The sequence below is a fragment of the Aplysia californica genome, unplaced genomic scaffold (assembly GCF_000002075.1).
Source record: "Aplysia californica isolate F4 #8 unplaced genomic scaffold, AplCal3.0 scaffold00250, whole genome shotgun sequence".
NCBI classification, from domain to species: Eukaryota; Metazoa; Mollusca; class Gastropoda; order Aplysiida; family Aplysiidae; genus Aplysia; species Aplysia californica.
This window is the reverse complement of record NW_004797520.1, coordinates 279,499-301,051: the sequence shown is the minus strand read 5'-3', so window position 1 is coordinate 301,051 and position 21,553 is coordinate 279,499. Positions and strand designations below refer to the sequence as shown.

At 40.9% G+C, this 21,553-nt stretch overlaps 3 protein-coding genes across 3 annotated transcripts in view; 2 read left to right on the top strand and 1 right to left on the bottom strand.

The window, feature by feature from the left end:
• Window positions 1–2,715: 2,715 nt before the first annotated feature.
• On the bottom strand, window positions 2,716–7,261 carry LOC101845334 (ADP-ribosylation factor-like protein 6). Its single transcript, XM_005100507.3, has one exon. It carries the CDS (start codon window positions 6,830–6,832, stop codon window positions 6,260–6,262), a length of 573 nt encoding a protein of 190 aa, XP_005100564.1. The 5' UTR covers window positions 6,833–7,261; the 3' UTR covers window positions 2,716–6,259.
• A 225-nt stretch (window positions 7,262–7,486) lies between these two features.
• LOC101845104 (transcription initiation factor TFIID subunit 3) lies at window positions 7,487–15,964 on the top strand. Its single transcript, XM_035970304.1, has 6 exons — window positions 7,487–8,105; window positions 9,466–9,631; window positions 10,658–10,903; window positions 11,498–11,660; window positions 12,541–14,035; window positions 14,903–15,964. The coding sequence occupies exons 2-6, from the start codon at window positions 9,466–9,468 to the stop codon at window positions 15,083–15,085; spliced, it is 2,253 nt and encodes a 750-aa protein (XP_035826197.1). The 5' UTR covers window positions 7,487–8,105; the 3' UTR covers window positions 15,086–15,964.
• Window positions 14,987–21,553, top strand: part of LOC101852416 (serine/arginine repetitive matrix protein 1) — a gene marked incomplete at its 3' end in the record, with an annotated part of 7,400 nt that continues 833 nt past the window's right edge. The window contains 3 exon segments of the mRNA XM_035970305.1: window positions 14,987–15,019; window positions 17,817–18,016; window positions 20,034–21,111. Of these exon segments, the coding sequence (XP_035826198.1) occupies window positions 17,913–18,016; window positions 20,034–21,111 (1,182 nt within the window).

Here is a 21,553-nt window from a genome sequence, read left to right as displayed (position 1 = left end):
ACCAGGGTAGTGCTACTGACTGAAGTTATTGTCTTTAGGCTTTAGGCCATTCCCAAAGGGGGATATTAACATGCTTGTATGCACTGTAAATGGGCTGATTTACCAATGTCATGCTAATACTGTGCCGGAACAACATAAGGGGAACTGCTGCTTTTTCTTTCCTCTTCCTTACTATTACTATCGTCAATTTATCCTCTACTTCTTTCTTATGTTTGTCACTCTCTTGTAAACTGCTATGTATGGGGTGCCTTGATAGTCGAAGCAGACATCGTGCTGTTCAGACTAGAGAGGTGAGCAGGGTAAGCCTGATTCTCTGTAAGGACTTCTCTGTTGACATCCACCCCTTGGCGCTCATGTGACCTAATGCAGTTGCGAGCGTCGTAAAACCTTACTAAAACTAAACTAACAAAGTGGGTGGGGAAAAAAAAGAAAGAAAACCACAAGGGGAATTAACCAGTGAATCTGATCGTCTCATCCTAAAGATATGGATTCCTTCCCTTGCCTTGTACCAACAGGAGGACGTCTTGTGAGCTCAGGCAATGGAGCACAGAGGAAGACGGGGGTGGGGGTTACTGGTAAGTGTCTTTACGCCCCCATTGACACAATTTAGAATATTTAGGAGGCAGGTTTCCCACCCTGCCTGACAAGCCCAACCTGTGCTGAGAGTGATAGATATCTCTACATCCCAGCAGAAAGACCTTCATACTTGATACAAATGTTTTCTCCCCTCTAGGGAATCGAAGGGTCGTGGGTGGTTGGCGGGTGCTCTGGTGTGGTTTGCTCCTTCTTTCCTATAAAAAATCTGTCGTCTCTATCTCCCCTCCTTCTTTTTGTGTTTGTTACTCTTTTGTAGCACTTCTAATCTACGGCACTTATATGACCGTATTGTGTAGTAAGTGCTGTAAAACTCTTACTAAAACTAAAACAAAGGGTCTCCTGCGTGCGACAACGAAGTACTTATATTTGTCAATTTAACACCACAGATGCCTGTAGAAAGATGAAGAATGAAACAAATAGAGGAGGGTTATCATCATCATTGCCTTTCTCACTCTGCACCAGGGTACAGGCCACGGACAAACACTTTCTCACCCTTCACCAGGGTACAGGCCACGGACAAACACTTTCTCACCCTGCACCAGGGTACAGGCCACGAACAAACACGCTCCACCTTTCTCTATTCTAGGCTAGCCTCTTGATGTTATTCCATGTCTTCCCATTTTTCTGCACATCAATTTCTATAATTCTGTCCCCGTGGTTTTATGCATAATTTAGCCAAATTTTATCATTTTTTGCATAATTTCTGATTATTTTCCTTTATCATTCTTTGTTAAAATTAACAGAATCGCATAATATTACATTTTTGGGCTCAGTTTGCATAATTTCAGAATTTTGTTTGCATAAAACCGCGGGGACAGATAATTTCTTCTCCAGGTTCCTTGATCTTAAGAGGGTAATACCAAGATCTATATTATGCAGTACTGTGGATGTTTTTTTGTGGCGGGTGTGGATTTTAAATTTGTCAGTACCGCACTCAATAAATTCAAGGCAAACCAACTACTTTGCGTTTTATTTCTACTTGAATTTCCTAAATACTGTTTTCGCAGAATATAGGGGTTCAAATCCCGTGCGGGCAAGTTTTTATCGAGTCCCCTTCTCCGTGACAGTCAGGGATGAAGACTAAAGAGGCCCACCTCTTAAATGATAGGACTGTAAAACATAATATTATTAAATTCTTTCAATTAGCATTTTCTCTTTCATGACGCTTTAGTCTCTAGCTCATTGAGCAATCTTATACATGTAATAATAAATAATATGCCAAACTAGTCAGTCAAATTTTATAGTGGTGCTAAAATTGTTAAAACAAATTCTCATATTTCTTCTTTTATCTCTAGCTCATGACATTTCTATGAATGAGACAGTCAAGCGTCTACCCGTTATACCACAGATGCCAGTTTGATCTTACTAATATACCATTATCCTGCAAAATTACTATGACGACTACAGTATATATATGGCAATCCTCCGTTGGATAGTGCCCCCCCCAAAAAAAAATTCTCGGATCCTTACTCAGAAATCGAACTCGGGTCTCCTGCATGAGACAGCCAAGCGTCTCCCCGCTACACCACAGATGCCAGTTTGATCTTACTAATATAATACTATTATTACTATTATCCTGCAAAATTACTATGACTACAGTCTACAGTTTATGGCAATCCTCTGCTGGATAGTGAAAAACAAAAAACCCTCCTCACTCAGGAGTCAAACTCGTCTCCTGCATAAGAGAGTGAAGCGTCTACCTGCTACACCACAGATGCTAAGATGCTAGTTTGATCTTACTATTATCCTACAAAATTACTATGACGACAACAAATGGCAATCCTCCGTTGAATGGATATTGCCAAACAGCTCATGATGACTGAGAAAAGGAAAGAGACAGTTTTCCATTATGGGGCTGCCCAGGGATAAAATATCAGGCCTGAGACTTTTGGGGGAAGCAGCAACTTAACAACCATCTAATTACCTCTGACAAAGGATGGATGGATGGATGGATGGGTGGGTGGATGGATGGATGGATGGATGGATGGATGGATGGATAGATGGATGGATGGACGGACAACAAGGTAAATGGTAACACTGATTTCAGATTTGACTCAACAAACTGAGATCCCATAGTATATGTTGTACCAATTCCATAAATTACACTGTAGAATTGATGTTAAATAAAAACAACCTTTATTATATTAATGGTGAGATGCATTCAAAACAGATCAAAGCATTCTGTCATAGTTCAGGGATAATAGATTTTGATAGAAGGCAACTCTATCATTTCATTAATTTCAAAGTAAAGTCCTTTCAGGAACAGATACTAGACACTGTATAGTGTTAAAAATAACATCTTGCACCATAAGGACTGTCTAGTAAACTTGAAAACAAGTGTATACAGTATTATTAGTATTAACTTTATGTTTAAATATTTGTACCGATAACGGAAAAAGAGCTCCAACAATTTACAATGGGAGCAGTACTGGATTCATCTAAAACTAAAAACTAAAATTGACCATACCAAAAATATAATTGACTAAGATTATCAATGATTATAGTCCTTTCCGGATCAAAAGTTTTTAACAAACTGCAGCTGAACTCTGTCCGATATAAAAGAAAGCCTATCATATATATAAAAGGTGCCCCCAGTTCCACTCCTTATCTCACTACCACTCACTGTAGTGTTTCCAGCATCTGATGTGAAAGGAAAGAACTAGGCATGGCAACAAGTGTTTGTCAAATGCAAAAACAATGAAATTTCAATGCTGAAGAAAAGCACAAATGTAACGCAATTTCAATAACTCCAAACAATAGTCATTATCGACATACCTGGTACATATTATAAAAGAGTCAAAGGCATTAACAATTTGTTCATGATAAAATTGTTCTTCCATTTCAGGACGGCATTTACAAGGAATGGATGTTATTTCTGTAATAATATTTCAACACAAGAACTGAAGAACAATAAAAATTTATAATCCACTTTTCATAGTAAGGTTAAAGTTAAGGTGAAACAACATGAAAATGAACAAAATAAGACTTGCTGAGAAAGAACAAAAGAATAAAGAGCCTAATTAATTCTTACCAGCCTATACCGTAGAATTTATTTAACATTCTTTTATTTCAGGTACGTGATGTACAAAAATACAAGCATCCAACTTCTTGGCTGAAATGACAAATGCGTACAAAAAATCCAGAGTCCAGAGATGTTCCTCAATAGGGTCTGATTATTGTATTCACCATGGTGAGCAAGTATCTAAAGATCTTTGATTCTGCACATTAAAATACTAAAGTAGGGGTCAGAGCAGGCAGGCAAGATGGCAAGAGATACAGTACAGTGCTTTATTGCAAACAGTTCAGAGATGCAATTTCCAACCACTGGAAAAGATAACGGGAAGAAAGAGGGGGTCAAAAGAGGATGCTTACATGCATGTTTAATCTAAATAAAAATTATTCTCCGACCAAATTACAAGAGCAGCATGAACTCGAAACGCATACTCAAGTTGGGATACCAAGGGTAATCATGTGTTGTCGAAAAAATAATTCAAGCTCTATGCTGACCAAACATGACAAGAGCAACACGAATCAGTCTTGAAAGGCCTAATTCATCAAAAAATAAACAGAGAATAGTACTAAACCTTCATTGCCAGGGGAAGTGCGTTCCTACTGTCAGCTCTGATTTTCAGCTCAAGTCATCAGCCAGGACAGCAGTCCCACGACCCAGTGTAATTGGACGAGCTGTCTCGACCTAGTCCACTCTAGACATATATATTATATTTTATTCGAACCCAGGGTCTTTGATAGTGTCATTTTAACCTATTCCCTATATTCTTCATCTTGCTCATAACGTCAAAATAACTTGCAAATATCCAAGTCAAAAAGTGAAATTTGCTGCCTTTCTAAAGTCAGTTTTGGTGTTTATGTTTTGCAGGAGCATGTGTTCAGCCACAAGACTAGACCTGTCTAAATCGATCGCTCTCAAGCCCAGCAGTAAACTAGTATTGCAAATTTGGTATGGAAATGTGCAAGACGAACACGTAACATCACTTACGCAGTCAGGAACCAAAAATTTAGCGAACTTCCGACGTCCATGGTGCTGCACAAAGCTAAAAATTACACATTTTTATGATGTACCAGGAACGTCATAAGGCAAAGAAGAGCATTAAAAATTTTTTTAAAAATATTGATAGATAAGATAGATAGTAAGCTATCATGTATATCATTTAACACGCACATGGTGAACATACACACATATATAATAAAACATGCGCATTGTGAAAAGATTTTCAGGTCCCAGATTTTTTCTTACATTTATTCCTTGTATTTAGAACCTGTAGGCCAACATAGCGAAATGCATACATACGAAAAGGTTTCTGTGTCCCTTGGACTTTGTAATGTGCATGAAGGACTGTGTGGCACATTTTTGTTTTCTTTAAAGTGCCTTCTATTAAAGGTAGTTGCACTAGAATCAATAAATCACCTAATTTGAAAGCTTCAGCACAGCGCAGACCTAAAAATGAGCATAGGCCTATATGGAGAAAAGGTAATTTTCCTTCAATTTCAGAATAACACCACTTTTAAAAATGACACCCATCAATATTGATTGCCACCCCAAGGGTTTACATAAACATCAGACCTGACCAAAAAAATGACCTTGTAATTTATACCCTGAGCAGTGATGAAAAATGGTAGGCCTATTCAGTCAAAGGATAATGCTCCAGAACAGCAGACTGTTGGATACAAACACAATACACACAATTCAAGGACAAAAAAATGTTTGAAAAATATAGTTTCAGTATTAAAAAAGACAATTCAGAAATTATGGATTTCATAATACTGTAAAATGCAAGGGGAACCTAACTCACTGACTGCCGTTAATGATGCTACGTCTGAGGGCCTAGACATGTATACGAGAAATGCTGAACCTGCATCCCTGTCGGTTTCAATTCCTAATGGTTTTTATACTATTTACCAACCTGTGATGAGCTTCAGCAATCGCAGAAATGTCTGTTTAATTCTGTAGTTGCGTTCCCTGATCTCCATTAATTAAGGTAGCCTATGTTTCTTTTTTTTTGGGGGGGGGGGAGGTGAGTTACAATAGGTATTTTTAAATCTGGGATCAGCATGTCGCTATTTCAGACTGAGCTTGTACATCTTCCAGCCTCTAAATGAAAAACTGTTCGTTTTTGAGGGTTCTGATATTGAACAGGGCATCAGATAGTCATAGAAGTGACTTAGAATACTTGCACCCCAATTATTCTGTTAAAAAGGGTAACAGAAAACATGCCCTTCAGGTTGTTTCATGCACTTCCTCAACCTGTTGCTCAAAGAATTCTGAGTTTACTTTTGCACATATTTTAAATAATTGTAAAACAAAATTATGACACCTATTACATCTGTTTTCACCTTGACTCAATAGAAAACATATCGTAAAAATTATAAGTGTCTCCTTTGAATAGTTATCCTTCAATGAATGTTTTAAAACACCCTTGAAATGCCAGCAGTCGGGGTTACATTGGGATTTCAACACCTGGCAGTCAGTGAGTTTTAAAAAAGACAGAGAGGTAAAACAACAAAAACTATAGTATCAAGGCGCCATTCTCCAATTTCTTAAAGAAGGAGAAAATTTAACTCCCAAACAAAGCAATAAAACTGATAACTTAAGAGTTTATCTTCTCAATCATAATCAATGACAAATTCATGCACCAGGTGGACATCACTTTTTCTTTCTTTCAAGAACCTCTTTGAGCTGATCAGTGAGCCAGTCGACACCTTCATGAAGACCTTCTCCAGTCAGAGCATTGCTTGCACATATATGCCAAGGCTTATCACTCAAGTTTTCAAGTCCCATTAGATGTGAACATTTGACACTAGTTACTGCATCTCTTACGTCCATTTTATTGGCAAAAAAAAGAACAGGAATTCGTCGATTTTTCAGTTCTGAATGCTGTAGCAGGAGATCCAACTCATCTTTAGCAACCACCATGCGCAGTTTGTCACTGCTATCAATGACGAAGATGATACCATCGCATTCTTTATAATACTGTTCCCACAAATTTCGGTATCTGCCTTGTCCAGACATGTCAAATGCAGTGAAAGCCAATGATTTCGATTTGAACTTCTCCACGTTGAAACCAACTGTTGGGACAATATCATGGTTCTTTGTCTCTGGGGGTTTAAAATGATTTATAACAGTAGTTTTACCACTGTTATCAAGACCTAAAACCATCACGTTCACTTCCTTCTTCCTCACTCCAAGCCACTGGGCCAACGAATCAAAAAAGCCCATCTTCTCCTCGGAATCTGTTCCAGAAGCCAAAAGCAAAAGCAGTTAGATGACAGAGTTAAACAGCTAAACTCAAGAGCGGCAGGAATATCTGGTCAAGAAGCCAAATCTATATTATTTTATAGGAGAATCTACGACCGATAAAACCAAGATTGGCACTGGTGACTGGTGAGGGGGATCCAAGTTCACTTCAACTAAAGTTCAGCGCAACAACGAATCTCCTGACACATTTTGTCAGATGCATCGCTGATTCAGTCAAATCTCTTCAACTAGATCTAGATCTATACACATCTGCTCACACTCGAAAAGGGTATCGCCTTAACCTCGACCACATGGTCGTCACTAGATTTAGAAGGTGTTGGAGGCAACTTTAAACTTTACACCGCTGTCCTCGCTTGGCTTGGCGTCGTACGCAACCATTATCGCTTGGCAAAAATATTTCCCAGAATTCTCTTTTTAAAATAAGGTGGATTAGAAGTACAATGATAATTTATACAAAAGTTTATTTTTTAGAAGCAAATCATCTTTTTTACTTTGATTAATATTTCTGTAATTAATTTTTCAAAAATGTATTTTGTTTACACTTTTTCGTATATGTTTGGTAAAAATAAAGCGACATTTTCATCAAATCCAGGCAAGGAAATTAATTTGCAAGATGGCTACCAAACAATTGTCCAAAAAGCGCTGCAGTTCCCAAAATATAATCTTGAGAATGCGTCGTGTTTTATGTTATTGATACATGCACTGTATTCAGTTGATGCTGAAGTGAATTGCATGTATTTTTCTGAAGCATATCGATACGACCTATGGGATGATGTCATGCCGATAAGTATCGGAATTTAAATTGTTTACCTTGCAAACGAAACGGACATTGCGACCGAAAGTGGTGGTGCGGCTGTGCCTGTACTGTCTGTGTGTGTTGATTAGGCCTAATTTCGATATTTTGCTTCCTGTCTGCATTATCTGACATAATGTTGACCTGACAGTGACCAGTTAGGAGAGATTCATAATGGCATCTTTTTACAAATGACTGGGAAGCACCTTGGGACTCAAGTGACAGTCGAAGTGATCACATGTTCATCAAGGTTCAGTCAGATTATTAAAAATTAAACGCCGGGCATGAAACATACTTCTGGTCAACACAGTCAGTCTGTCAACTGCCACTTGTGCATGTCCTTTCTGATGTTGTGCCACTGAAAAAAATGCCTGCTGTGATGATGGTCATAGTTGATGCAGCCGATTAAGTGACTTGCCAGGTTTTTTTCAGATTAGAAAGGTAGGCTAAGTTAACGAGCTCATTAAATTAGTGGGAGGAATTCTGTAATGAGTGACCACTATGAATCAGAGTAGAATAGAAGGTTAGGGTTTGGGGTAAGGTTAGGGTGTGGGGAAGGGGTAAGGGTTGGGTTAGGGGAAGGGTAGGGTTAGGGATAGATCTAGATATATCTAGGTCTCTTCTTTTTATTGTTTGTTAGGGTAGTCACTCGTTACGGAAGTCCTACCAAATTAGTAAGTTGTCATATAGAGTGATGTAGGCCTATATTTACCTTTATAAATTGTACTATGTAGACAAGATGTAGGGGATAATCCATTTTTGGCTCCAACGATTATATACCTTTTGTTTTGTAACGATTACTTTTCATTGCATATTCAGGTACGATGTTAGGCGCACAGCAAATGAGATAAAATTTTAGTTTTCAAAGCTAATTGAAAAATCAAATTGGTACTACTTAAGAATCTGTTTCCCGTTTTGGGATATATTAGTTTTGACCCCACCAACGATTACCTCTGGTTTTAAATGATTACTTTTTGATGCGCATGCCGATATATGGAGAGATAGCCTATCATCAAACCTAATTGCAAAACATCAAATTATGGTCAAATTCAGGGGGAATTCCCAACTCTTTTAGAGTTTGAGCGCGGGATAGGAGTAATATTAGTAAAATATTACCATAATTTTTGTAATCAAACGGGAGGCAATGCGAACCAGGCACTCATCAAAGTTTTGGCATATATCCACATGGAGTTAATTAATGCAGTGTCATCTTAAAGTTTGTTCATTTGCCTTGATTTTGACAAAAACATTGTCTATCTTTCTTGAACAAAAGTTGAGATAATTTGCGATTATAGAGGGTGGGGGTCGTCTAGCTTCAGAGGTTAAAAATTATCAAGAAAATGGCCACCAGAGTTTGGTGACTTCCATAGCTCCAGAGTCCTTGGAAACTAAGAATTTATATTTCTTGTACATTTAATCAAAGTTTTTCAGTAAAATCTACCAGAAATGTGTTTTTATATAGAGTATAGAGCAAAAAAATAAATATTTGATACAAATTGCCTTACCAGCGAAAAATAGCAGTTTCTTCAATTTCAATATTTTGACGAGCGCTTGATTTCACCTCAGTGCCTTTCTAATGGCTATGATGGTTCAGTATTGTCACTGTTTAACAAAAAGGACAGACTGTAACAGTAATGGTATCATGACTGCATTTTTATTGTTCAGACTGTTGACATTATGGATGGCTGGTGCCTCTATAAATAAATCATTGATGGTCAGGACTGTTGACATTACTGTACTTCGAATATAATGTTCTCCTGTGACTCACTTGCACTTTGTATACACTGTCATTCTATTTTAGATGGCTCAGGATTATAGCCGCAGTCTTCTGAGAGTGTCTGTGGCACAGATCTGCCAGAATCTCGGATGGCACTCGGCTCAGAACTCCTCCCTGGAGGTGCTCACTGACGTGCTGGAGAGGTACATACAGAAAATTGCCGGCACCTGCCACAAGTATTGTGAGCACTGTAAGTACAAACATTCCGTTACATCAGTTTTGACAAAGTGTGAGAGAGAGAGAGAGATGTGTTTTGGTGAATATGGGTGTGTTTGGGTGTTGGACGCAGGTGTGCATGATGTTTTTTTGTTGTTGATATACGCTAGGTCATATGTGTATTTAGTGGTACAGACGATATTTAATTCTTCGAATAGAGGATCATTAAAGGGTGTCTTATTTAATTTTTATATTTTATTGATCTGTATATAAATACCAGTCGTTTAACCTTTGCAGGTCCTTATAATCAGTTTGAGCTCAAAGAAAGAAATCTATTTTGAGCTTGGCGCATCATGACTTGAAATATATTTCTTACCATTTTTCTCATCGAAAAAATGTTATTTTAATTTCGAATTAAATTTTGAAATATTTTTAAACTTACAAATTGTTATTGTGTAAAAGGTGATGATAGTATGGTTTGAGAACATTGTCCAAAATTTTTACGAGTCTTCTCAAAGCAGTTTTTTGCTCATTTTCTATCGTGCCTTTGTTGGGGTTCATTTCTTATAACAATTTTCAAAGATATTTTTTCGCTTTAAATGCTTGTTCTGTGAACTGTGTGCTTTTGTGTTAATAATATTCCTTGAAAGAGTTATGGTATGAAGGTTAAGATACTCCTCCTAAACAGCTGGTAGGAGGGTGCCACTGAATGGACCGTCTTCTGTACGATCCCTCTAATAAACATGATTGTTATCTAGGTGTAATATTTGTTCACTAGAGCAAACTGAAGCTACGTTTGATAGGGGTAGTTTATTTCCTTTTCTCCTTTGTCATTCTGATCTGATTGGTCTTGTATTCTTGGATAGCATGACATTAATTTTTGTCAATATAATGCACTTGCTCTTCTATTAGTTCAGAACTTTTTAAAATGTAGACTCTTTTTTTTTTAAAGTGATTTTAGTCACATGTTTTTATCTTTTCTACCATCCACTTTTTTCACTCTTCCCTCGAAAAATAGTAAGGTGAGTTAAACTTGGTAAATTTTATTTTTTGAAAACAGATGGCCGTACTGAAGCCAACCTGGATGACTTGGGATTGACTTTTCAGCAGCTGGGTATCAGTGTGTCGGAGCTGGAGGATTATGTGCGACATGTAGATCCTTTGCCCTTTGCTCATGAAGTGGTAGCTTTTCCAGCAGCCAGATCATCAGACCTGGGGTTCCCTAACCCCAGAAGTCGCGAAATTTTGCAGCACAGAGAGGAGCATGTGGACGACCATTTGCCATATATGTACCCCAACATGAAGGGTAAGTGTGTGCTTCTGTTCAATTTATGCAAATAAATTTTGGGAAAAAAAAAAAAAATTATATATACACCAAGTGTATTTGATTTATTTGATTATTTTTTGATAATCCAAATTGGTGGAAATCTTACTTGGGGCAACCTTCTGTGTACATATTGAATTTTTTTGGGGGTGTTATTTCACAAGCTTGATTTCAGCTGGTATTGTGCAGGCCAGTGCCTTGATATTTGGTAAGGACGTATCTTTTTTTTAGTGAGAACGGGTTAAGAGGCCATACTTACAGGGCTTGGCAAGTTTCTGGAAAGTCAAAGGCTGGACAGAGAGGAACATTTACATTGTTTGTTTAAAGTGGAGTCTGAGAATGTGACACCACGACTGATCAGGATTCCAAAAGCGTAGTTTTGAATTAATTTAGCAATTTTTCCTTTTGGGTCTATGTAATCATAATTTCTTTTCATTGCCTTTTTGTTAAGCTCAAGTTCACAAGTAAAACAAACTGAATCAATTTCATGCATTAAAATGATTTATTAATTTAAAATAATTCAGTTACATATGGAAAGGCTTTAATTTGAACCTGAATGCTTTTTTTTTTCTTCAGACGAAATCCCGGAAGAAAAACCGGCAGTCCCGGCAGTAATACCCGAAACTCCCATCAAGAGTGAGCCGAATTCTGAAGAGAAGAACGGGGAGGAAGAACTGGTGAACGAGAAAAGAATAGCATCAAGTACCACTCCAGAGGGGCCCCCGGTGAAGAGACAGAGGTGAGTTGATTTGTCCGTATTTGCCTGGAATGTTTCGGGGTACTCACGGCCTAGAGGTTTTCCCATTTCACCGTGCTGCGCCCTGATAAGCTGTACCTTCGTTCATACTGATGGGGGGGGGGGGGGGGGGGCGCAATTGTGCCTGGAAATGATAGTAGCATTTCCACAATAGCAACAGAAATTTCGTGGCCGGTTAGGCATGGTGCTTTAATACTTAGCTCACAAAGAATAAGAGTTGGATGAAAACAGTTCGAATAAAATGAGTCCTGTGGGGATGTTGTAATGTCAACTGTGTACATTTGTTTGTTTCAAGTCACATTAGTATTGCATGCATGTTTGTGTATGATAGTTCATATCCTTTCCTGTTTCATTGCCTTGGAAGAAAGTGAAACGTGGTTATTACCTTGCTGGTTAGCTGTAAACTATTACTGAACATAGACTGCGGAAACAACTTGATTTCCTCTCTCTTAATAAATGTATTTGTTTTCTCTCTTAATAAATAGATTTTTCTCTCTTAATAAAAATATATTTCCCTCTCTTAATAAGTTTATTTTTTTCTGTCTTAATAAATAGATTTTTCTCTCGTTTTAACTGGATTATTCTCTCTTAATAATTTTATTTTTCTCTCTCTTAATAAATAGATTTTTCTCTCTTAATAATTTTTTCTTTTCTATTAATAAATAGATTTTTTTACTCGTTATAACTTGATTATTTTCTCCTAATAAGTTGAGTGTGCTGTCACGTTATTGTTCTCTCATAATAAATAAATTTTTCTTTCGTTATAACTTGACTGTTTTCTCCTTATAAGTTGACTTTGCTGTCGCGTTTTAACTTGATTGTTCTCTCGTAATAAGTTGACTTTGTCATCGCGTGCCCCCAGATTGGCCAACTCGAACCTGCCGGAGGAGGCGGGCCACTCTCACTACGAGATGACCTGTGTGTTCCTCAACCAGAACGGCGTGCTCACCACCAGGCAGGGCTGTCAGGGCAAGAAGCCGGAGCCACGCATGCCTCCGCCCAACCCACACACCCTCTCGGAGGGGGCCAACAAAGAGAACTCCGGCAAAACCAAAGAATCTGGGAACAGCGCAAAGATTTCTGTCGGTGGAGGGGGCATTGATGCTGAGCCCTCCGTCAACGGGAAGAGTGGTGGGAAGAGCAGCAAGAAGAAAATGCACAAGAAAAGTTCCGGGCTCCAGTTCAGTCATGAACAGGCGGCTAAAACAGCTCTAGAGATGACAGGAAAGGAAATTGGGAAGAAATCGGCCAGTAGCAAAGCTGCTGCAAAATTCCTCAAAAAGCTCACGTCGGGAAAGAAGTCTGCGAAATTTTTCAGTAAATCTAGGTTCAAAGATCTTAAAGTGTCCGATCACCTGAAAGACGGGCAGTCCTCTGAGAAGCTGAAGAAGTATCTCTCGCAGGGCGATGAGGAGAGGGATGGTAAGAAGGGGAGCAAGAAGACGAAAAAGGAGAAGAAAGCGAATGTGATTGACTCTGACGAGGAGCTGAGAAACCTGTGCTCACCATCATCTTCTCGCGAGCCCTCCCCAGAACAGGGTATTACTAACGATAGTGAGGGAGGAGCGCAGAAGAAAGCTCGCCTCGACGCCATTAACGATAGTATTAATGCTGTTCTGCGGGACGGCCCGGCCAAACCAGGACGGCCGAGGAAGAAGAAGAAGGAAGGAGAGGGCAAGAAGGGAGAAACGAAGTCACAGAACGAGGAGTCGTCCTCCAAGCCAGATGCTAGCGTGAAAAATAAAGACAAAGACAAAAAGGTGAAGAAGAAGCCTGGGAGGAAGCCGAAAGAGAAGGCTCCAGACCCACCACCCGTCGATATCAAGCCATTTGTGTCGGACAAATATTCCTCGGAGGAGTTGCAGGTTTACGAGTTCAACGACAGTCCCCCCGACGCCAGCATGAAGTCGCGACGCCCCAGTGCTGCGGGGAATTCCTCACCTCCTCACCCTCCTCCTCCTCCTCCTCCCCCACCTCCACCAGCGCCCACCCCTCCTGCTCACACAAGCTCCAAATCGGAGCAGCACTCGTCCAGCACAACGAAGCATCACTCGTCGTCATCGTCCAGCTCTGGCCCCTCTGGCGGTCACAAGAGTCACCACAAGTATGTGCCACCGGAGGACGATCTGTTCGCTCCGGAGATCAAACTGGAGTCAAGGGCAGATCACCACGACAGTGGGAAACCGTCGAAGCAGGAGTCAAAGTCGAAGGTGGACAAGAAGGAGAAGACAGAGGAGGAGAAAGGGAAGTCCAAATCAAAGGAGGAGAAAGGGGATAGGGGGAAAGAGAAGAAAGAAAAAGTGAAGGATGAGAAAGAGAAGGACAAGGCCAGTGACGCAAAGGGGGACAAACACAAGGTAATTTTTTTGTGCTATAGAATTGTTATTGTGACTCTTCCTTGCACTACCACAGTTTTTGGGTATTGCATTCCATATTTAAGGTATATCTATTTGTCCGTTTTACAGAGTTTTCGGTAAGCCAAATGCAGTGAAATAGCTGGTGTTGTTAGAAGAAGAGTATATCTTTTGCTTTGCTGCCCTCAGCACTCATGCAACCATAGGGTAAGTCCAGTTTTCAATATGGGTGATTAGAGGGCGTTACTGGTAAGTCCTACTTCTCTTCTTTCTCTCTTTATTGTGTTGATGTACTTTTCCTAACTACTCAACAAATGACAAAATGAAACTGGGGGAGCTTCTGATAGATCTTACTCTTATTCTATTCCTGTTTTGTTACTGTCTCTCTGTTTTACCTTTTCCCCAGTACTAAATTGACCATTGATTACCTGTGTGTTTCTCCAAGTCGAGCTCGAAAAGCCAAAGATTGTCTAGGAGTTGGGAGGCCTAGTGACACACCGTGCACTCATCTGACACACCGTGCACTCATCTGACACACCGTGCACTCATCCTCTGTTTCCCTGTCTCTCATATGGCCGGACTGAAACGCTGAATAAGCAGTAGTCCTGCCCTTGAAAAGAAATGAGAGTTAAGCTTAAAACGTGATTCATTTTTGTTTCACCTTTTCTCCTTGGCACTTAAGAGAGCAAAATAGTGGTAGGGTATGCCTGTATAGAATATATCATACAAATTTTGACTATGGTCAGAACGACCAGCGGGATTCAACAGGAGAAACTGTGAGTATATGACTAACTGGTGGCTCGATGACTTGATGTTTTAGCAACACCAATTCTTCATCTTTATCATCGTGTGTTGTTGTGTTATTTGCAGGAGAGAGAACACAAGAAGGATAAAAAAGAGAAAAAAAGGGACAAAGAGAAGAAGAAGAAGCATAAAGAGAAGGACAGAGAAAAGGAGAAGGAGAAAAAGAGGGAAGACAAAGTGAAGGTGAGAATCAAGCATGTGAGTATTGTGAACCTTTCTCTCTCTCCCTTGTGCCCTAGAAGTGAGTAGTGTCGGTCGGCTGTGCTCTCTGAGGCAGTCTCACCCACTAACCCGATGTGTACTGCGTTTTCTCCCTTGTGCCTCTAGAAGTGAGTAGTGTCGGGTGTGTGCTCTCTGAGGCAACCTCACTCACTAACCCGATGTGTGAACCTTTCTCTCTACCTTGTGTCCGTAGAAGCAGGGCTGCCAACCATTCCGTTTTTTTCGTAATCATTACAATTTTTTTAGCCTCACTGCGAAATTCCGATCTTAAGGCGATTTATTACAATTTCTACCGTTACCAGATTTTTGGCTATAAAAAAAATATTTTTGGTTCTTTTTTCATTTTACAAGTCTTAGTGCAGACCTGTAAATCGTCTGCCAATGGTCGGAAAACCGCCAATCTTTAAATCATCCCCCTGCCCCCCTCCCCTAAAAAAAGGAACAGCTGGCCCACTTCACGCGAGTTAGTCTTGCCCACAATAATACCGTACACGAGTAGAAGCATTGTTCGTCGTAATATAGTAATTTGAAAATGAGAGCATTATTACGAATTTTTATTGGAAATTACTAATTTTCTTTATGGTCATTACTAAAATCCATGGAGATGGGTTGGCAGCCCTGTAGAAGTGAGTAGTGTTGATAGGCTGGGCTCTCTGAGGCAGCCTCACTCACTAACCCGATGTGTGCTGCATTTTATCCCTTGTGCTGTGAACCGTTCTAGTCCTAGTCCCCGTGTAGTTGGTGTGTGATGGTCTGCTCCTCATATTTCTTTCATTTCTCTTTAGAAATGTTTGTAGCTGCTTTGGTAGTAAAGGTCTACCTGAGCCCTCTGTTCGGAACTTATATGACCAAGTGGGTGGTTGGCAGGTGCTCGATGTGATTTGCTCTCCTTCTTTCCTGTCAAACATCTATCGTCCTGATCTCTCCTCCTTCTTTTTTGTGTTTGTTGCTCTCTTGTAACACCTCTAATCTTCGGCACTTATATGACCTTATTATGTCGCAAGTGCTGTAAAACATGTACTAAATTAGTAAAACTAAACATTGCTTGACCGGCCACACACATCCCAGGTCCCCACTCTCTGTGGGACCAACATGGATGTAGCCGTGGTGTTCTGTGGGAAAGACAATTTTTTAAACTTCCATTTTAAGACTGGGGCGCTCAGGTTGACCTTTACCGCTGCTTTCATCCACAGATGGGTTACTTGGTGAGTACTGTGTTGTGTGCTGTGTTCCTTACCAGGCTTCTTCAGAGGTCTTTTTGTACCTATCTGCTTCTTTTCAGATTTTTTATTTATGTTGGTTTACTTACCTTTATCCTCCTCTCTCCCACCCCCCACCCCACCCTACCATGACTTAATTAAAAAGACTTGTAGTTCTCAGATCACCAAGCTAACCAAATTATACAGGAAATTCTTTCTTTATTTTCGTAGATTTTCTCATGACCAGCATTTAAATTATTTCTTTGGGGGTTCTGCAAATTTCATGAAGTCATGATAGCTCGTGACTTTGTTTGAAAAGTGCTAGTATTGCTTCTGCACAATTTGGGATTTTTTAATGATTATTTTATCGCCACTGAAATGTTCATATGATATAAACTGCATCAAAGCATTTATTTTAGGCGTGCCATCCATATAGTCATAGGTCTGAATTCATTTGTTAAGGGATAGCGTGGTCTCAGAATGTGTTCAATAAAGGGAAAAGTTCCGAGGTTTTCTTGTGTGTGAGGTCACATGTAGTCTTCAGTAAAACTCATTTGTACTATTGGTTTATATCACAAATATATGATACGTTAGTGCCAAATTATGGTAGCAGTGCATTTCAAGGAACTAGAAAAAAAAAACTTATGTGATAATAATGTGAATTTTGGAGCCCTGTGAATGAATTGTTTATATGAAAGGTCAACTGAGAAAAATTGGTATATGGTGCTTTTCTCAGAGTGATAACTAACAAATGTATAAATGTTATGATAAATTACAGGTACTTTTGTTCGATTTCTCTTCATTAGCCCTTTCTGTAGGATATGTTTTGCATTTCCTATTAGGCCACTAGCAAGATGTCGCGACCTCAGTGCTTCCATGTCGTATCTCTATTTTTAATAACAGTGAAAACAATTCATAACTAAGTGTAAGCTTAAGAAGAAGTCACATTTTCACTGTTTGAAAAAATGGAAATAGGACAAGAAAGCACTGAGGTCGCAGTGTGTAAAGAGTGCAGTTCCATGACGTACCAGCCATGTATTTAATTATGGCATTGAAAGGGTGGAAGAAGGGAATGAAGCTGATTTGTTTTCCAAATAAGTGTGTGGGGATTGAGTTGTCTGAGTAGAGTGTGCTCACTGTGGTTATCCCAGAAACAGAGTTTCCATTTGTTCTCATGTGACAATGCCTTTTGAGTGCTTTACTGACTTATTCAATATAAATCTGTCTTTCGAGTCACCCTCAAACTGAGGATAGTATAACTGTTTGCATCTCTTTTGTCGGTTTGTAGTCGTTGTGGTCATTGCCACGGAGCTTATAGTTAGTGTGGACTCATTCCTGTGTTCACACCTGGAATTTAGTACTTTTAAAGTCATTTACTTTTTAGAAAATGGAAGACAGTCAGATCAAGCTGACATTAAACTTTCAAAACGTGACACTTTAGGCGAAGCTCTTCTTCTTGTTGTGATTTTGGGTTTATATTTTACTTCTATTTTTGGGGTCCTTTCTTCTTACTATCCCTGAAAAAAATGTCAATATTTTTGTCCTGATTGTGTCCTCAGCAGGAATCTCGAGAATCCCGCGAGTCGTCCCCTGCTGTAGGACTCGGTGGCGTGAAGCTTAAAATCAAAATCGGCAGTGCAGGGCCGTCGTCGTCCATGATGGTGACCGGAGACAACTCTCCCGCCTCACCAGCCCTGAGCTCTGATTCCAAGAGAGAGTCCAGGGAGTCCATGTCTCCACCGAGGGCCATCCCCAAATTGTGAGTGTCGTAGAATCGTTGTCGTTTGTCATGAAGTACCCGATCGGAAGCCGACGTCTGCGGTCACGGGTCCTCACATTCATTTCTTTGAGCAGATACTAAAAAAAAAGCTCTGTGGTGCATGGTGGTGAAATCAGGCGCTCGTCAAAATAATGAAATCAAAGAAATCTGCATCTTTTTTGGCAGATGAGCAATTTTTGTCTAATTTTCTTTTTTTTGGCTTAACACCTGTTATGTCCATTTAAAAACACATTTCTGTGTGGATTTTACTGAAAGGCACAAAAAATTTAAATTTGAAATTTCCAAGGACTCTTAGGTTATGAAAGTTACCAGAGTTTGGCAGCCATTTTTTCGATAATTTTACCTCTGAAACCTGCGACCCTGACGTCCTTCAGTCGCAAACATCTCGACTTCTATTCAACATATATCAATATTTTTTTCACTAAAGGGATGGCAAATGAACAGGCTTTAAGATGATACCAATAACCCCATATGCCCCAAAATTGACGAGTGCCTGATTCCACCACGTCATGGCACATACATATTATCCTGGTCTCTTCTCGTCATCAATCTGTTCAGGTTCTCTCAGCAATTTGCTCTAGGTCTGCCCCATCCTCTTTTGTCTTCTCTTGTAGAATAGACTGTGCAAGTTAAGACATACTCTGTGGGTACCCACCAGGGCAGTGCTACTGACTGAAGTGTCTTTAGGCCATTCCCAAAGGGGGAATATTAACATGTTCTTATGCACAGTAGAATTGTAAATGGGCCGATTCGACAATGTCATGCTCATACTGTGTCGAAACAACATACGGGGAACTGCTGCTTTTTCTTTCCTCATCCTTACTATCGTCATTTTTCCTCTACTTCTTTTGTATGTTTGTCACTTTCTTGTGAACTGCTATTTCCGGGGTGCCTTGATAGTCGAAGCAGACTTTGTGCTGTTGAGGCTAGAGAGGTGAGCAGAGTACGCCTGATTCTCCGTTTGGACTTCTCTTTTGAAATCCACCCCTTGGCGCTTATACGACCTTATGCAGTTGCGAGCGCCGTAAAACCTTACTAAAAACAAAAAGACGGCAAGTTGAGACATGCTGTGTTTGTATCTTGGTGGTTTGTCGTGGCTGTGATGTGATCAGGTCCTGCGACTTTTTGGGTATTACTGTTATCTTAGACTATTTCCTCTGAAATATAGTCACCGTCATACTGACTCACCCTGACTAAAACTTTGTTTCTCTCTTCTTTCGTGGGTGGTTGACGGGTGCTCTGGTGTGGTTTGCTCCTTTTTTCCTATCAAACATCTATCGTCCTGATTTCTCCTCCTTCTTTTTGTGTGCATGTTACTCTCTTGCAACACCTTTATTCTTCGGCACTTATATGACCCTATGTGTTGCAAATGCCGTAAAACTAAACTTCTTTCTCCTTTTCATTTTTACACCACTTTCTATTTTACTTTTTTTTTCTGGCCCGTTCATGTCCGTATGATTTTAGGATGCTTGGGAGGTTGAAGTGTAACTCTTTGAGAGTGTAGGAGGGAGTGGGTCTGTTCTGTCCATCCACCCCCTCTTGAATGATAAATTTGTTGGTGTGGAAAATCTCAAAGTGTTGATAAGATGATGATCTTGTCTTTGGGTTTGCTTGTTGATGTGGGTGATATGCGGTTGCTCTGGTGTGGTTTGCTCCTTCTTTCCTATCAAACATCTATCGTCCTGATTTCTCCTCCTTCTTTTTTTGTGCATGTTACTCTCTTGCAACACCTTTATTCTTCGGCACTTATATGACCTTATTGTGTTGTAAGTGCTGTAAAACTTACTAAAACTAAACCAAAGCTTGTTGATGTTTTAAAGGTGTGGCAGGGGATGGTCAGTGTTGAAAGAACTTTGGCATTGAAAAGGAAAATGTGTTTCATATTAACACGTGAAGCTTTCTTTGAGATTTTCCATATCCATTGATGGTGTGATCAGTTTTTTTTCTATTTGTTTGGGTTTAAAAAAAAGACGTCTGCGCCTGCCTCTTGTTTCAGATATATTACCAAGAAGGGACAGAATACGGAGGAGAAGCCCAAGAAGCCCGGCAAGCATCCAGGAAGCTCTGGTGGTAGCAAGCACAAGTCCTCTCCCCTAGCGGTGTCCTCAAAGTCGCGATCCAACACTCCGTCCCCGTCGCCCAAGTCAAGAGACCCCACCCCACCGAGCAAAACTCCGACTCCCCCTGTTCCGCGCAAGACGCCAACCCCACCTCCCCCTCCCCGCCATTCCGATTTGGCTACCCACTCTCCCGCTCCGAGCAAAGACAATCGGCATCAGGATCAGAAAAAGAGCAAAACTTCCCTCAAAGAGCGACGGGGCAGATCACCCGTCAAGAGGGGTCGGAAGGAGAAGAAAAAGGAGAGAGCCGTCTCATTATCACCCTTGTCGTCCTCATCATTATCATCGCCGTCACCGTCGAAATCCCCCCCTCCACGTCCCCGTCCGTCGCCCCCGAGGCTCAGCCGCATGTCATCCTCGTCTGTGGAGAAATCTCCCGCACCCCCACCGGCTCGGAGCCAAGACACCTCGCCGCGGCCGCCCTCGCGAACCAAACGGTCGCCCTCGCGAACCAAACGGTCGCCCTCTCACTCCCCAGCCCCTGTCCGCCATTCCCCAACCCCGCCCCCTCCATCTCGGCGGAAGCCCGCCTCACCCCCATCCCTCTCTCCCGTGCCACCCAAACAGCAGAAGCAACGCTCGCCCTCCCCCTCGCCTGCCAAACCCCCGACCCCGGGCTCCACGTCTCCTCCTGCTTCGCCCGACATCAGTCTGCCCGTATCCCCCACGCACCACCAGTCTCCGAACCCCACCCCCCGCACCCCGACGGGGTCCCCGTCCCGTGACATCCCCCTCTCCCCGACTCACTCGTCTCTGGCGGCAAGCCCCGCCCCTCACCGGAGTCCCAGCCCGCCTGCTGCCCCTGCCAGCTCGTCTCGCCCTAGCTCAAGGCTTCACAGCACTCCGGAGCCCAAGAACATCAAAGACAACCCATCCCCGGCCTCCTCAGGGAAGTCCTCGTCCTCCGTGTCCAAAAGTCGCACCGTGGAAGCAGAGACTGTCTGCGTCTTCTATGTGAGTGTTTCTGGGTGTGCTTTGGTGTGGTTTGCTTCTTCTTTCCTTTCAAACATCTATTGTCATTATCTCCCCTCCATTTTTTTTGTGTATGTTACTCTCTTGTAACACCTCTAATCTTCGGCTCTTATATGACCTTATTGTGTTGCAAGTGCCATAAAACTCTTACTAAAACTAAAGAGACTGTGTGTTTGTCTTCTATGTGAGTACTGGTGATAGTAGAGACTGTTTAGTTGAGTTTAATTAAAGTAAATCACTGAAGAAACATTGTTTATCTTTTTCTTATGGTTTAGCAGAATTGTTTGTTCAACCCCTCATGGGTTTCAACTGTCCGTGACATCTTGGGTACCTCCCGGGGCGGTGCCACTGACTGTAGTGTCTTTAGGCCATTCCCAAAGGGGAGACATTTCTCGTTCAAGTGCAGTAGAAAATGGGCTGATTC

What these genes read in the sequence shown, in the direction of transcription:
- LOC101845334 (XM_005100507.3), bottom strand. Translation starts at nt 6,832, where the DNA reads ATGGGCTTTTTTGATTCGTTGGCCCAGTGGCTTGGAGTGAGGAAGAAG.
- LOC101845104 (XM_035970304.1), top strand. Translation starts at nt 9,466, where the DNA reads ATGGCTCAGGATTATAGCCGCAGTCTTCTGAGAGTGTCTGTGGCACAG. An exon ending in CCCCCGGTGAAGAGACAGAG is followed by an intron (nt 11,661 to 12,540) that starts GTGAGTTGATTT and finishes GCGTGCCCCCAG; the next exon opens with ATTGGCCAACTCGAACCTGC. An exon ending in CAAAGGGGGACAAACACAAG is followed by an intron (nt 14,036 to 14,902) that starts GTAATTTTTTTG and finishes TGTTATTTGCAG; the next exon opens with GAGAGAGAACACAAGAAGGA.